This window comes from Osmerus eperlanus, chromosome 12, assembly GCF_963692335.1.
Source record: "Osmerus eperlanus chromosome 12, fOsmEpe2.1, whole genome shotgun sequence".
Lineage (NCBI taxonomy): Eukaryota > Metazoa > Chordata > Actinopteri > Osmeriformes > Osmeridae > Osmerus > Osmerus eperlanus.
Window position 1 is genome coordinate 1,728,435 of NC_085029.1, and position 15,800 is coordinate 1,744,234.

The following is a 15,800-nucleotide window of genomic DNA, read 5'->3' on the forward strand; positions in this document are numbered from 1 at the left end:
TGAACACATTTTATTTCCAGACAGCTGGTGTTTTTCTAAAGGAAACCCAAGCAGAGACAGATATCAGTAAAGCTGTTAAGATCACTGGGTTGGTCAGTTAGTAATACTTGGCACTGGAGAGTAATAGTGATTCTACACCATTAACAGTCACATCTATATATAAAAGGCACAGAAGGTAAGCAACACAGACCAACAAAAATTCTGAAAAATATGTTCACTACATCAGGACTTTACAAACGCTTGGCACACCAGTATGTGATAAAGCTGCTTAGAGTTTTCATTATTATATCTGAAAATTTGAAATTATAATCCATGATAAGGCATACTGTTCTTATCTGACATTGTCATTTAATGTTATTTTTCACTTACAAAATATAATAGAAAAATATATTATAACCTTGTTACAGATGTTAAAAATGAATATATTATTGTATTCTCTTGAAGGCACTGGTTGAAGGACAAGGCACTGAGTGGAATACAAATTGATCCGAGGAAAAATGAAACAGACACAGTTCACGTGAAAGCCAATGCACACTCACAAGTAAACACAAATCTACCTTCCACTCTTCCAAAAAAACAAAAGTAACAAAGTAACAAACACAAATTTTAACACTGATATGATGGCCCTGTCGTATTGGTAGAAGACTACCACCGACATGGTAGCCAAAAAGGAACCTACCAATAGCAATGCATAGTTAGGGCCATACAGGTTCAGTACAATTGTGCTCCAAGATGCTTTTATAAATAATATTTATATATGACACACAGGATAATGGGAATACTCTTTAGACAAGCTAGGCCTGATTTATCTTAAATACTTGATTGAGACACTTCAATCAAGTATTAGGAATACTTGATTAGGAATACAATGCCAGGAATGTTGTCCTGATTTGTAACATCTTTCTCATATTGTCTAATTAAAGGCATTTTTGTTCATCAGATTTATAAAACGCTATGGTGATACAAAGGCAACATGATGACGAAAGAACATGTCTCCTCATTTACTGCACTGTGAGAGGACTGGGGTGTTGTTCCTAAGCGTGTGCGTGGATAGTTTCCTCTCAGTGTTTGATTCATTATTATCTTTATAAATGCATCACTTGGACTCATACCATGGCAGGAGTTAGGGGATACTAACTAAGTAGAAGTACTTTGGCCTTGGGGTGGGCGGGGACACCTGGTTAGGAGGTTTGGCCATGGGTGAGTCCTCTGAAGGGATTCCTATCATGTCCCCTGGTTGGCTGGTTAGGCAGAGACAGAGGTTGTTCACGCAGTGATGGTCTCTGGTGGATTGGGCTGGGGCACGGGTGCAGCCGAGAGCCAAGTGAGGTGGATGGGTCATCAGTGGGCGGAAAGGTCAGAAGGTCAGAGGTCATGGATTAGTTGCTGTGGCAGCTGGAGAGTTAGATGACAGACAGAGAGGAGGGTACGAGGAGAAACAAAGAAGACAAAGAAAAAAGATAGAAAAGATATTAGTGTCAACTAGTGGCGAAAGGATGACAACAGATCTAATGCAGTGAGGCAGACATCAGGACCATAAAATATGTCTTCATTAGCAGCATATGAGCTCATAACCATGGTCTGAACAATCACATCAATATCACAGCCAGTACAGGTATCTCAATTGCAGCACACAACAGATACCAGGCGTTGCGCATTGTTCACAGCGGTGCTACTAAAGGTGTTATATTTGCATATTAGGTTCCAAGAACTAGTGCTTCTGCTACAGATGCCTGCTACTTGTGCTAGTGATGATGCACCTAGCATAGCCTGAAACCCTGGAAACACTGACAGGCTAACTGTGGCTCCTGGATCCACCAGGGATCCTCCATTAGCTTCTCCACAGTAGAACTGACCCCAACGGTTTCCCACCATCAAACACTTTTATCTTCAACTTTGGGTAGACATATGACTATAAGAGAGAATAATCTAAACAATTAAACATCAAAGCCCCACCTTCCTCTGATCTACTCAAATCCGGTGGGCCAACCTCTCACTCAACCCCATCCAGCTCTTCATGTATGTGACATAGAGCTGTGACCGCTGGTCACTTTACCGATGTTGAGAATGTCGCTTCCCTTACTATTGATAAACATGCTTCTTGTAAATTGCTTTGAATAATAGCGTCTGCTATATGAATCAAAGATAAATGTAAGGAGGCACTGGAACACGGTGACATTTTAGTGTTTAGCATCAGTCTGGGCAGAGAGGGCCATCAGAGACGATGATGAGATTATAGTTTAATTATGGTTTTCAGACTTTGATATGAGAGCTGCATTCAAACGGAGTGCGAAAGCAAGGAGACATCTAATCAAAAGACAGCAATGAGATGTTAATAAATACGATTTTAGAAGGAATTAATAAGTAATTGACACTTCCACTGCAGGCTTTAGTTTCTTCTTTGGAGAATGACTTGTCTCAGACTTTATTCTGTTTGTTGTTCTCTACGGAGCCTCCATCTGAGGAGGTTTACCAGCAGAACCAAAGTGCCTCAGACTCAGGACCAGAACACACACAACCTATCAATATAGTTCTCTAATGCTATAAACCTCCTCGTCGATGACCCAGTTGTGAGACCTTCCAATATGTCATAATCATGGGGGTCTATTATATATTTTTTAAATGCACAGTCAAGACATGCAATGTAGTGGAAATGTATAGCTCAATTTTGCTACTTATTATTTGTGGCTAAATACATACATTTCCACAAACTTAAACATTACTTTTAATTTTGTAATTCTTACACATTTGCCAATACACAATACTCCCTTTAACAGTTAAGACAATGTTGCTAAAAATGGAATGAAGCCCTTCTGACTGTAAACCCTATGGCTCATCAAAGAAGGTCCAGAAAAAAAGAATTTACACCTGCGCTAATAATATGTTAATAAGGTGTCAGACACCATATTGAAGTAATACTAGACCCTATAGCATCACACTACACTACCTTACCATGACCAAACTGCATATAACCATTATCATAAGGAGGCTGAGTGGGTTTAAGGTTTGCCCACAATCCAGAATAAAAAATATTGATATATACAACAACAAAAGAAAGTACATGTAATTTTTCTACATCTAGTTCATGAAAATGAATCAATAATTTAGGTTTATAAAAATAGTTGATCTCTTAGGTTGGGTTGTAATGGACTGACTTAAATATGTGTTTACATTTGCAGTAAATGGACCAATCCATTCTCATAGTGGGGGTCAACCCCATGTGCCCACTAATCGTGCTAAGAACTGTCTCATTACTCCTTTCCTTTGTGCCACTATAACCTAATTTTCAAGTGTGTCACCACCTCAACACATTTCACCAGCCCTTCTTAGCATGACAAAAACTAAACTGCTAAATAGAAACCAACCTTGGTCCATACCACAGATAAATAAGTCCAAACACACACACACACCCACACAACTGGTGAACTAACTGACCTCTGTCTGGGGTCACTACCCTTTGGTAAGGATGGAGTCTCATGTCGTGGCGTCGTACCTTAGCAGTCATCGCACCTGCTCATAGTGCAATTACAATGACCAAAACAAAACACAAAAAGTTAGTAAAAATGGTGACATACACATAGTAAACCTCTCGTGTCAAAATCTGGTATTTTCAAGCTACCTTTCTAAGAAAATTAACAGTAACCTTAAAAGTAGATGCACATTTATGAGACGGAATAATGCACATGCATTTTATATTCCAACTTATTTTTTCCAGAATGAGATCATTTTAAATATGAACCCTAAAATGACTTTGTGATGGTTTATTTAGGGGGGTGTATCTGAAAGCCATCTCGTGCAGGAGGTGTGTAGCATCTTAGCCCTTGGTTGGGTAAGCCATACCTGCAGTGGGGGAGAAACAGGGCTGAGACCAAGGCCTTTACAATTGTACAGTCTGTTAATAATGAGTTCATTCTCATACATATCATATATGTAGTGCCTTTCAAGATTTTCCATGTTTTTGTTATTTTGAGAGTGTGTATTTGCACGTGTGTTTACCTAGTACTCCAGTAGAGTCAATGGGGTATTCCAGTATTGACGGGGTGAGTGTGTAGGGGTACTCATAGGGTGCGTATATAATTCCTGATTCTTGAGCTTGCTGCATCAGTGCTGCGTGGGGATTGGCTCCCTGCATTAAAGCTGAGCTCTGGATCTGACGAATCAGATGTGGCATGATGGTGGGCGTGCTGAGGGGGGTGTGGTTTCTCAGAGTGGAAGGCAGCATGGGGGATGGGCCAGTGATGATGCGAGGGGCCTGATGGGAGGCTAGAGAGAAGCCCATAGTAGCTGGGAAAACACAGGACAGAAAAAGAAAGCACACAGGCATCCATTACAAAGTATTCTGAAATATAGTAGACTCACTGTGAACCTAACCTCAGCTGCCGACTCCCTACCCACACGTGCCCTAACCTCAGCTGCCCCCTCCACACATCCCCTAATTCTAACCTCAGCTGCCCCCTCCACACATCCCCTAATTCTAACCTCAGCTGCCCCCTGCACACATCCCCTAATTCTAACCTCAGCTGCCCCCTCCACACATCCCCTAACCTCAGCTGCCCCCTCTACACATCCCCTAACCCTAACCTCAGCTGCCCCCTCTACACATCCCCTAACCCTAACCTCAGCTGCCCCATCCACACATCCCCTAACCTTAACCTCAGCTGCCCCCTGCACACATCCCCTAATTCTAACCTCAGCTGCCCCCTCCACACATCCCCTAACCTCAGCTGCCCCCTCTACACATCCCCTAACCCTAACCTCAGCTGCCCCCTCCACACATCCCCTAACCTCAGCTGCCCCCTCCACACATCCCCTAACCTCAGCTGCCCCCTCCACACATCCCCTAACCTCAGCTGCCCCCTCCACACATCCCCTAATTCTAACCTCAGCTGCCCCCTCCACACATCCCCTAACCTCAGCTGCCCCCTCCACACATCCCCTAATTCTAACCTCAGCTGCCCCCTCCACACATCCCCTAATTCTAACCTCAGCTGCCCCCTCCACACATCCCCTAATTCTAACCTCAGCTGCCCCCTCTACACATCCCCTAACCCTAACCTCAGCTGCCCCCTCCACACATCCCCTAATTCTAACCTCAGCTGCCCCCTGCACACATCCCCTAATTCTAACCTCAGCTGCCCCCTCCACACATCCCCTAACCTCAGCTGCCCCCTCCACACATCCCCTAACCTCAGCTGCCCCCTCCACACATCCCCTAACCTCAGCTGCCCCCTCCACACATCCCCTAATTCTAACCTCAGCTGCCCCCTCCACACATCCCCTAATTCTAACCTCAGCTGCCCCCTCCACACATCCCCTAATTCTAACCTCAGCTGCCCCCTCCACACATCCCCTAATTCTAACCTCAGCTGCCCCCTCCACACATCCCCTAATTCTAACCTCAGCTGCCCCCTCCACACATCCCCTAATTCTAACCTCAGCTGCCCCCTCCACACATCCCCTAATTCTAACCTCAGCTGCCCCCTCCACACATCCCCTAACCTTAACCTCAGCTGCCCCCTCCACACATCCCCTAACCTTAACCTCAGCTGCCCCCTGCACACATCCCCTAATTCTAACCTCAGCTGCCCCCTCCACACATCCCCTAACCTCAGCTACCCCCTCTACACATCCCCTAACCCTAACCTCAGCTGCCCCCTCCACACATCCCCTAACCCTAACCTCAGCTGCCCCCTCCACACATCCCCTAACCTCAGCTGCCCCCTCCACACACCCCCTAATTCTAACCTCAGCTGCCCCCTCCACACATCCCCTAATTCTAACCTCAGCTGCCCCCTCCACACATCCCCTAATTCTAACCTCAGCTGCCCCCTCCACACATCCCCTAACCTCAGCTGCCCCCTCCACACATCCCCTAATTCTAACCTCAGCTGCCCCATCCACACATCTCCTAAAGTGAACCTCCAGCACAATGGCAGTTTGGTGATGATGTCATACTTACCAGTCTTGATGTTAGCATCTCTGTAGGTTCCATTGAGAATGGCCAGCTCCATCAACTGCATTTTTTTCAGACTGTCCTCTCCCTCAGCCTACACACACACAAATCCTATATAATGTAATTTAAGCCAGTCTACCGCACACGCACTCAAAAACACCAAACAGTATCAATCAAGTTGCCGTTTCTTTAAGCTTGGGTTACAGTACATAGCACAAATGTGGGTTTGAAAAACATGTTGGGTCATCTAAGTTAACCCAATAGCTATCATTAACTTACACACAGGCTTTAGAAACAGGTGAAAGGACATATAAATGAAAAATGGCAACTAGAGAATAAAAAAGGAGTAGATAAAACCGGTGACAACGTATTTAACAGTTTTTGATACAATTTGTTAGGGCAAGAGTGAAGGGTGCACAGACAAAAACTGTGTGTGCGCGTGTTTTTCCAAGTGTGTTCAAGTAGGAGGACAAGATAATGTGAAATACTGTAGCCTGTGTAGTATAGATGTAAATGTACAAGAGCGAAATCTTGAATGAGGAGAAAGAGTGAACAGACTCTCAATTCATCCCCATTGCCTTTCACACAACCATAGGTTACCATGGTGACTCCTTTATACGTGTCACTACTGATTACCCCCTACCACACACACACACACAGCTCCCCCCACACACACATATACACACTCTGTGTCTTTTCTGTCTATTTCTCTTCTCTATCTCTCTCACACGTCCAGTAGTTTGTGACTCACAGCAGGGATGAGCAGTTTGTTGACCTCCGCTGTGGCTCGCTGCAGTTTGATCTGGGCTCGGTTGTGGGTGTCCTCAACAGTAATTAACACATGAAGGTCTTCACTTAGATGCTCCCAGTTGGGCTTTCCTCTGTTCAATTCCTCCTGCAGCACACACACACACACAGTTAGGGTAAGTGTGCATTTGTGTGAGAATATTTTAATATTTGTTCCACCGTCCCCCTCTCTTTCCCTGGCCCTCTTCCTCCCATCCTCTATTTCCCCTCAGGGCTTAAAGTGTGGGTTGGGAATGTTCCGGAGAGAGGGGGAAGGAATGCTGGACTTGCTCCACCTGGCGTTTGTCTGGTTACCTCCACAGAGGATTGAATACAGATCCAGGACCAGAACATTCTCTGTCTGTGTTAGTGCGTTTGTGTGTGTACCTTCTTCTTGTCCCTCATGGAGCCTTTTCCTCGCACCATAATCTTGCAGCCTGTCTCTGCCTCCAGCTGTTTGGCTGTCAGTCCCCTTGGACCCAGGATTCTCCCCACAAAGTTAAACTAGACAACAGTACAAAATGAAACAGTCATTGTGGAAAAGAACATTCAGTAAAATTGAGTGTGTGTGCACGTATTTGTGTGTGTGTGCACGTATTTGTGTGTGTGTGCACGTATTTGTGTGCAGGGGAGGGCCAGGGGGACAGGAATAGCTCATTATGTGTTGGCTGGTGGTATGGCAGGACAGCTACACTCTCTTAACCTTATCTGTCACTGAAGCTGAGTGATTAACTAGACAGCTGCCTCTGTCTTTTCCTCTGTCCTACTGCCTGTCTCTACCTTGCTGTTTCTCTGTTTTTCTATATTGATCTGTCTCTTTATCTTTCTTGTGTCTCTCTTTCCTTTTCATTCTCTTTCATATCACTGCATACTTCTATCTATTTTAGTCTTTCTTTCAATCTTTCTCAAAATGTGTCTACCCAGTACCCCCCAACTTGTCACTCCAGACTAACTGTTGCTGTTTTCTTAACCTCTTCTATCTGTGAAGGTTGCAACACATTATTTACATTCCTGAAGGCAACCCTTAACATACAGCGACCGTGACTAGATACTATATATAATACCCTGACCTAATCTGTTCCACTGTGTGTGTGTATCACATGTGGAAACATAGCTAATATATGTGAATGAGAAGACTTACTCAACCACCTGAACAGTCTAACTTGGGCCTTCTTTTCAAAAGCAACATTTGTTGTTATCAACGGTCTGTCCTTTGAGGTCTTACTAGTACCTACGTATTTTGCATGTGTGACCCTGTTACCAGCACAGGGAAACATGGGTAACCCAGAGCATCCTGACCAGCGTATGTAGGGGACAGGTTTATCCACTCACATCAGGGTACTCCTTGACAGGCACATAGAGTTTCTCTTGCAGCTGAGCAACTGGACCAATAGCATCAGGCAGCTCTTCAGAGTCCCGCCCCTCACTGACACCCCCATTCATGGTGTCATTGTACATGTCCTTGCGCACTCTTCCGATCTCTGAGGGAGGGGGTGAAAACATAACACCTTGATTAATGTGCTACCTCAATAATAAGTTAAATATGTGTAGATTTACAGAGGGCTAAGGACCAACTAGACAGCCAAATAACAGATATATAACTTTTGACTGACACATGTTAAAGTTACATCCTACATGAGACTCTCTCTCTCTCACACACACACACACACACACACACACACACACACACACACACACACACAGGTGCATGTATTGTGAACAGGCAGGATATATTTGGCACATTGAGGTGTCAGCAAAAGGCTACACAAAACAACAAACTAGCGACAGTCTGGGACAAAGTATGAGCAAACTACAGTCCAGGAACAACATGGGATGTATGGTTTAGAGACCACTGTGGACCACACAAAGAAACAGTTACAGAACGCTAACACCATTAGCATTAATGTCATTAGAACATGGACAAGCCATATTTGTGTTTGTTTTATGGCTGACTCTGGTGTCCAATTTGTCCAATGATTCATTTTGTAACAGTATGCTAACACACATACACAGTGACTGGCCTGAAGCAAAAATATATTCTGACCTCAGTAAGATTGCAGACATGTCTCTGCTCTCCAAGTGATAATTCCAACCATAATAACTACAGTTGGACTATAATTACACCCACAGATACAACCAGAACTATGATCTCCTAATAACAAGCTGACCTCAGACCCAGAGGTGACAATTACTGACACACACGCACACACAGACAGTTATAAACCTGTGTTTTAGAGTGAATGGCAGAGGCCAAGGGGGGTGGGGTGTGGTGGGGGTGGGGGGAATGAATTTATGACAGGCCCTATCTAAACACTTCAACCTGGCTGCCACACGTAGATACACTGGACCATGGTCATATTAGATATGCAAAACAAACACACTCACTTTTAAAGACAGATGTGAGCTGTGGAAAGTAAAAACATTGAATCAAACAATGAACTGTAAAGCAGCACAGCGCGACACGTTCCAGCTCCAACATGTTCAGTCTTACTGTCCTCGTGCCAGTCCGGGGACGGCCTGTTACGTCCACACCAGCTTGTGCATTAGGTCACCGGGAAAAACAACTGTCTTGTTTGTTCCAGCGCCCACTGTGTGTTCAGCCCTCTCCCCCACAACAGTTATTCTGTCCTCCAACTAGGCCCACTTTAACCTTCAAGTTAATGGTACATAATAGGCTACAAAACAATAAAATATGTTCTCAACCTGAAACTGTTGAACCTCTAGTTTCCTGTGCAACTGTTCAGTACCTTCATCCAGTAGGCGCTCCAGATGTGTGAAGATACCAGTGAAGTTGGGCAGCGAGCTCATCACCTTCCTGTCGTTCATGAGCTGCATGAGGTAGTCCGGGCTGGCCTTGGGTCGGTCCCTTAACTCCGTCTCACCCACCATGGCAAACAGTGTTCACTAAAGTAAAGTCAACTTCTTGGGCTTTGAATGTAAACCAATTTCTTTAAAAGTGGTATTTATATGTAAACAGTTATAATAAAGTCAAAGTAAATCAAATAAAAGTCTGCCGGTTTCTATTGACAGTCCGTGCTCCCCACTCCAACAATGATGCCAACCGCGACAACTCTGCCTCCGCTAACGAGATGAATTGATCAGCCGCCACTCTGGACCGACTGTCCCGCAGTCATGCGGAAACTGTTCAAGGACAGAGCTAGACAACAAACAAAAAAAGCTATCAAACGGTTGTTTATTCCGACTCTTACTATATGCGTCTCTACACTCACTTGCAAATACACCTTTGTGTTTTTCTCCGGACAAATCTGAGATGAAAAAAACGTCAAAGCAAAAAACTCTGATCCGCTCAACAGTTATTAGAATCTCCGGTTTTCGGTATATCTGTGTTGTTTCACGCACATTACAGTAAAGGTGACATATATCTCTTGCTTAAATTGTCCTTCCAAGTGTGAGTGTGTGTTCCGCAGCAGGCTCAGACCTATCATATGATAGTTTGCACGAGTCGGAACTGGAACGCGCCGCGCGTCTGTTACATTGGGGCCGGAGGCGTGTGCTCGAGACACAAACATAAGCAAACAAACTTAAACGCACACACAAACACAAAGTACAAGTAGGCATGTAATGCATAGGTATGCACACCTGTTCGACCAACACTTGTTGCTGTCCATCACTCTTGCGAAATATCTGGAAGTGTACGTGTGATGGACTCACATATAAAAGTGGGCTAGGCTACACCCCTGTCATCGTTTGAGTTTATGGCAATAATCTGGAAATGGTGTGCCAAGGTCTAGACAATTACTCTTTAATTTGCTTGATAAGTGTTTCTTTGTAGTCAGCGTGCAAATGCCATCAGAGGTAACTTACTGGACAGTGCGTTATTCTTCAGGAAGGCTATGACAGTAATGACACTGATAGAAAACAAGTCAAACAACAACTGGAGATACACACCATTTTCAGAGCATCATCCTTTTAAAGTGTTTGTCTTGTATGTGTGTGTGTGTCTCAGTATTTGTGTATGTGTCTCTGTATGTGTTTCTCATTTTGTGTGTGTATCTCTGTATATGTGTGTGTCTCTATGTGTGTGTCTCTGTGTGTTTCTGTATACATGAATATCTCTGTATGTGTGTGTGTCTGTATGCGTGTTTGTGACTCTGAATAATATGTATGGACCTAACTGTATGTATGTATGTATGTATGTATGTATGTATGTATGTATGTATGTATGTATGTATGTATGTATGTATGTGTGTGTGTGTGTGTGTGTGTGTGTGTGTGTGTGTGTGTGTGTGTGTGTGTGTGTGTGTGTGTGTATGTGTGTCCATTGTCTGGCTCTACCATCCCACTGTGTAGTTCCTCTGTGTACTAGAGACAGCGGAGTCAATGTTCATGTTGGCCTCCCTCTCTCTTCCCTCTCTCTTCCCTCCTCTTCACCTTGTCCCTGCTCTGCTACACAGCCCCCACCCACACGGCACATTCCACGAAACAATCACACAATGTGTGTGTTTAGCTGTTTAATGCAATGTAGGGTTGGGGTTTTGGGCAGCCAAGTGGCGGGGTGTTTGTGTGTGTGTGCACATGCACGCGTGCGTGCACGCCTGTGGGTGGGTGGTGAGGTATCGGGGGGAGGGAGGAATTGTAAAGAGGCAACAGTGTTGGTAATAGCCAGCTGGCATGGTGGGCATTCTGGGTAGGGGCAGTGCATTGTCCACTCATGGCCTGGCTCAAACAATGTCCCACTGAGCAGTATAAATCAACCAGTCACAAGCCACACAAACACACACACGCGCACAGACAGACACACGTACACAACACTAGTAATAATACTGATTTTTTAATAATTAGGTGTGACCTTTTCCTCAGTGTGTCTGTCTAGCTGCTGTAAGCCATGAAGGACACAGTAGTTTGTGTGATCTAGTCAGTCCTGATCTGATCATGGCTGTTTGACCTCAGAGCTGTTTGAGGTCAGATTGTGAATGGCTTTAGTAAAGTGTAAATAGAACATTGCTTACAATACTTAGATGTGCAATGGAGGTTTCAGTAACTATTTACCGTAGTATGTATTCGTTATCAGAGGTAATTTATTCGATTTAATAATCGAATAATGCCAACTATAAGCAACAGAATTATATAGTTACAGTTATATGTGTAAATTCATAAATGGAGGGAGCTGACCAACATGGAGAGTTTAGAAATATCTGTGGATTTTCCAGGCATTCCAAGCAGCCTACGTTATTTCTGTGTTCTACTGAGATCAGGCTTCCCTTTAGCCACCAGGAGAGGGAAGCAGAGGACATCTGTGGGTGAGATGCATCGAGATGAATCGTTCAGGACCCTACAAAGTCTTTGAGTGAAATGGTTTTTACACAACAGTTCTGCAAGCATAATTTATTAGTTAACACTAATAAATGACAACAGATTATTAGTTTGTTAATTAGTAAATGATTTAGCTCTGCCACAGGCCAGAAACTTGTTCGATAGACAACAAATTAGTAATTTGTGGAAATGTGTGCTCAGTTTGTTACGATCTAAAATTGTCTTTTTTGCTTGAACTTCAACAAAGTCAATTTACAGTCAGAAATGCAATTGAACATACATATATAAATATTCGCTTCAGACCAGAGGACCAATCAGAGTGAAGGAGCTGGGAGGCAAAGAGAGCAAACCAAACTGGAGGCAAAAAATTATTATTTTATCTCAAATCAACGTCAATCGTGGCACTGCACTCTGTTGGATTATAAAGATGACACATGCAGAATATTGCAGAGTGCCAAGTTCTTGATCTGATTGTGGGAAACTAAACCCAGCCTAATTTGCTCACACACACACACACACACACAGATTTCTGGCATTATTAGAGAGCCAAATAAAAAACGAGCCCATTCTAAACACAAAGAAGAAGTGGGGTCAATGTTATAAATGATGAATCTATTCAAATCTTTCCAAAATGTCCTTGGGGAGTCAGGTGGCTGAGCGGTTAGAGAATCGGACTAGTAATCAGAAGGTTGCTGGTTCGATTCCCGGCTGTGTCAAATTAAGTTGTGTCCTTGGGAAAGGCACTTCACCCTACTGCCTTGGGGGATGTCCCTGTACTTACTGTAAGTCGCTCTGGATAAGAGTGTCTGCTAAATGTAAATGTCCTTACATGAGCACAATGACAAAACAAGTGAAACCAGGTTTCAGCCAAAGGATTGTAAAAAGGACAGTTCAAATCAACATCCTAAAGATTTTTTTTTACTGGGTAGTATCTGTGTAAGATTTTGGAAGTTACTTCCTTAACTTTATTTACCAATAAATATTTGTTTGGTAAAGTCCAGATGTCTTTCTATAATAAACTTTCCATCAGTCAATTTCAATAAACAATACAGTTTGGCCTGGTGACAATGTATTTTTGAAGTAAAGAAAGAATAGTTGTATAACTATTTTTAATTCTAGGGGCAAAACAAAGTTTCCCAATTGCAGTATCAAATAAATCAAAAGCAGAATAATGCCAAGACCCCTACCGGAATCGCATCCATCACAACAGAAAACTCCCTTGGTGTCACTGGGATTTTAAGGACATCAAGAAACTCAGAATAAGTGAGCAACATATCTTCTTGATTTAATAATTGATCAATTCGTGTTATGCCTGCTAAAAAACACCTCTTAAAATGTTTTGAATTAAAGAATCTAAATTTGATATAAAATTCCAAAGACAATTTGAATTTAGAATGAAATGTCTCATCCAATTTATTTCACACATTGTTTAGAGTACAGAAATCAAGGAGGTTCAATCCACCTGATTCATAAGTATTCATTATTATAGAGTTCCTAATATAATGTGTTTTGTTTCTCCATTGAAAATGTAATAACACAGTATTAGACATTTTAGAGACATTGAGTGAAGTGGCAGCATTGACTAATCTTGACAGTCCCTCAGCTTTACACAACAAAACTCTACCTTTTAGGGATAAATCCCTCAGAAGCCAGTGATTCAATTTTGGTTTAGGCTTCTGAAGGATGGGATCAAAATGTATCTTACATCTAGATTTTTATCTTTCGAGATAACAATCCGCAAATATGTCACGGATTCCTTGACTGAAATATTAGCAATATGTTGTAACTGACAGTTAATAGACAGCAGTTCACATTTGCTGATGTTTAAACTAAGGCCAGAAGTTTTAGGAAAGGCATCTATAAGAGCAGCTGAGACCTGATGATGATCTTTCAGGAACAGTGCAGTATCGTCTCCTAACTGGAATGTGATAATATCCCTGCCAGCAACAGATATAGCTTTTAAGTGGCTTGACTTAACATAAATATTATTAAGCTGAGACAGAACACAAAAAGATAATGGGAGATTGGACAACCTTGTCTAATACCACGTTTAAACTAAAATCTAGAGGATGCCCCACCTTTAAGTTTCATACAACAGTTTGCGTTCCTATACATTGTTAGTTTAGCTTTTCAGAAAAAGTCTCCAAACCCAAATTGTGACCTATTGACCTAAAAATAAAAAAGTAACCATTGTATCGAGCGCTATCTATCTAAGAATCTAAGAAAATAATTAATCATAAGTACTTACATGTGAGTAGTCCAACAAGTCTACAACTAATATTATATTATTTGTATTTTTTTTAAGAAGACAGATTAAGCATAATCTATAAGGGCTATAACTGACTGCAAAAGTTAAGGCAAAGACCTTAAAATCGTTGTTTTACAGATAAATTGGTCTCCAGTTATCTAAGAGCAATGGGTATTTTTTCTGAATCAATGTTATCAATCCTTGAGTTAAAGTAGGTGGAATAAATAGATGTCTATACTGCCTGTATAAACCTCTTTAAGCAAGGGGGCAATAAGATCAGAAAAGGTTTTATAAAAGTGGGCCATGAAGCCATCAACCCCAGGAGATTTGTTAACCTCGTTACTAGTAATTTAACTATCACAGCGCTCTTTTTTTGGAGGGATACATGATTAGTTAAAAGTCCCAGTGCTTCAATACTCTACGTCAGTACTCATGGAATGCCTCTTGTCCAATCAAATTACTTGGCCGGAACTATATTTTGTTGTATCTTGTTTTTCTTTTTCTTGCTATGAACCCTCTTGTGAATCAGAAATAAAATTTGAATTGAATTGTGTACAGGATAATAGTTTGACAGTTTTTTCAAGACTTGTCTGACACTTTACTGTAAATAAAGTACTTTGAAGTCCCTGTAAAGTGACAATAAAATATGTTTTCTGAGTTTGTCACACCAGAGAAAAATGTGTTTCTGACCACCCAGCCAAATTTGAATGATTAAAAAAATCGAAAAATAACAAAAATAAGTTGGCACACTTGAAAAAATTTGCAGTTTTCTCAGATCTCAAATGCTGGGGGCGTGTCCGATCAGGTTCCTGAAACCACGCCCACTCGCGGAAAACAATTGCTCCTCTCTCAACTGTCGAATACCGCTACAACAAAAGGGTTAGACTCTACAACAAAAACACTACAACAAAAATTGATACTCCAAGCAGGATTGTCTTTACACAGCCATATAAATTTGAGCCTACAAAGCCAGAATAAAATTCAGAGGAGAGGACATTGACCGGCTACCCGGGGCTCAATCTCGTCCTTCTCGGTCTGCAACCGAATGTACATTTTGTATCTCCCTTTTATGCAAGTTAACAAGCTAGAGTAACATGTTACTGATATGTAACTAGCATGACTTAGCCAAATAACGTCAGGCTATGAATAAATAACAGTTTATTAGTTTTAATAACATCTTATTTGCTCTCTAGTTACTAAAGTCTTAGGGGAGGGGCTATGCTCAATGCCTCCATTGCATCATCGAGGCATGGTTTCATCCCCGCCCCAAAAAATCCTGAACACAAAATGTTGAAAAGCTGTTTAACGATGTAACGTAGTAATGTAATGGAGTCCGATGGCTGAGCGGTTAGGTAGTCGGGCTATTAATCCGAAGGTTGTTGGTTCGAGCCATGCCTAATGACGTTGTGTCCTTGGGCAAGGCACTTTACCCTATTTGCCTCAGGGAGAATGTCCCTGCTAATGTCGTCTACTAAATGTAAATGCGTTTAAGCAATTCATTTCAACAACAAAAACATGTGTTTAGACAAAATACTCGAA

At 42.4% G+C, this 15,800-nt stretch overlaps 1 protein-coding gene across 5 annotated transcripts; it reads right to left on the minus strand.

Moving 5' to 3' along the window:
* Nucleotides 1–323: 323 nt before the first annotated feature.
* Nucleotides 324–10,209, minus strand: qki2 (QKI, KH domain containing, RNA binding 2). 5 transcript variants are annotated; one of them, XM_062474474.1, is made up of 9 exons: nucleotides 9,970–10,209; nucleotides 9,487–9,896; nucleotides 8,072–8,220; nucleotides 7,127–7,243; nucleotides 6,705–6,848; nucleotides 5,960–6,047; nucleotides 3,997–4,284; nucleotides 3,436–3,510; nucleotides 324–1,395 (listed from the first exon to the last, which is right to left on the minus strand). In XM_062474474.1, exons 2-9 carry the CDS (start codon nucleotides 9,626–9,628, stop codon nucleotides 1,373–1,375), a joined length of 1,026 nt encoding a protein of 341 aa, XP_062330458.1. In that variant the 5' UTR covers nucleotides 9,629–9,896; nucleotides 9,970–10,209; the 3' UTR covers nucleotides 324–1,372. The 5 variants fall into 5 exon arrangements, 4 of the variants coding, with proteins under 4 accessions (XP_062330458.1, XP_062330457.1, XP_062330456.1 ...); XM_062474473.1 differs by having other exon boundaries at nucleotides 9,487–9,749; nucleotides 9,784–10,209; XR_009931805.1 differs by having other exon boundaries at nucleotides 3,436–3,840; nucleotides 9,487–10,209.
* Nucleotides 10,210–15,800: the final 5,591 nt, after the last annotated feature.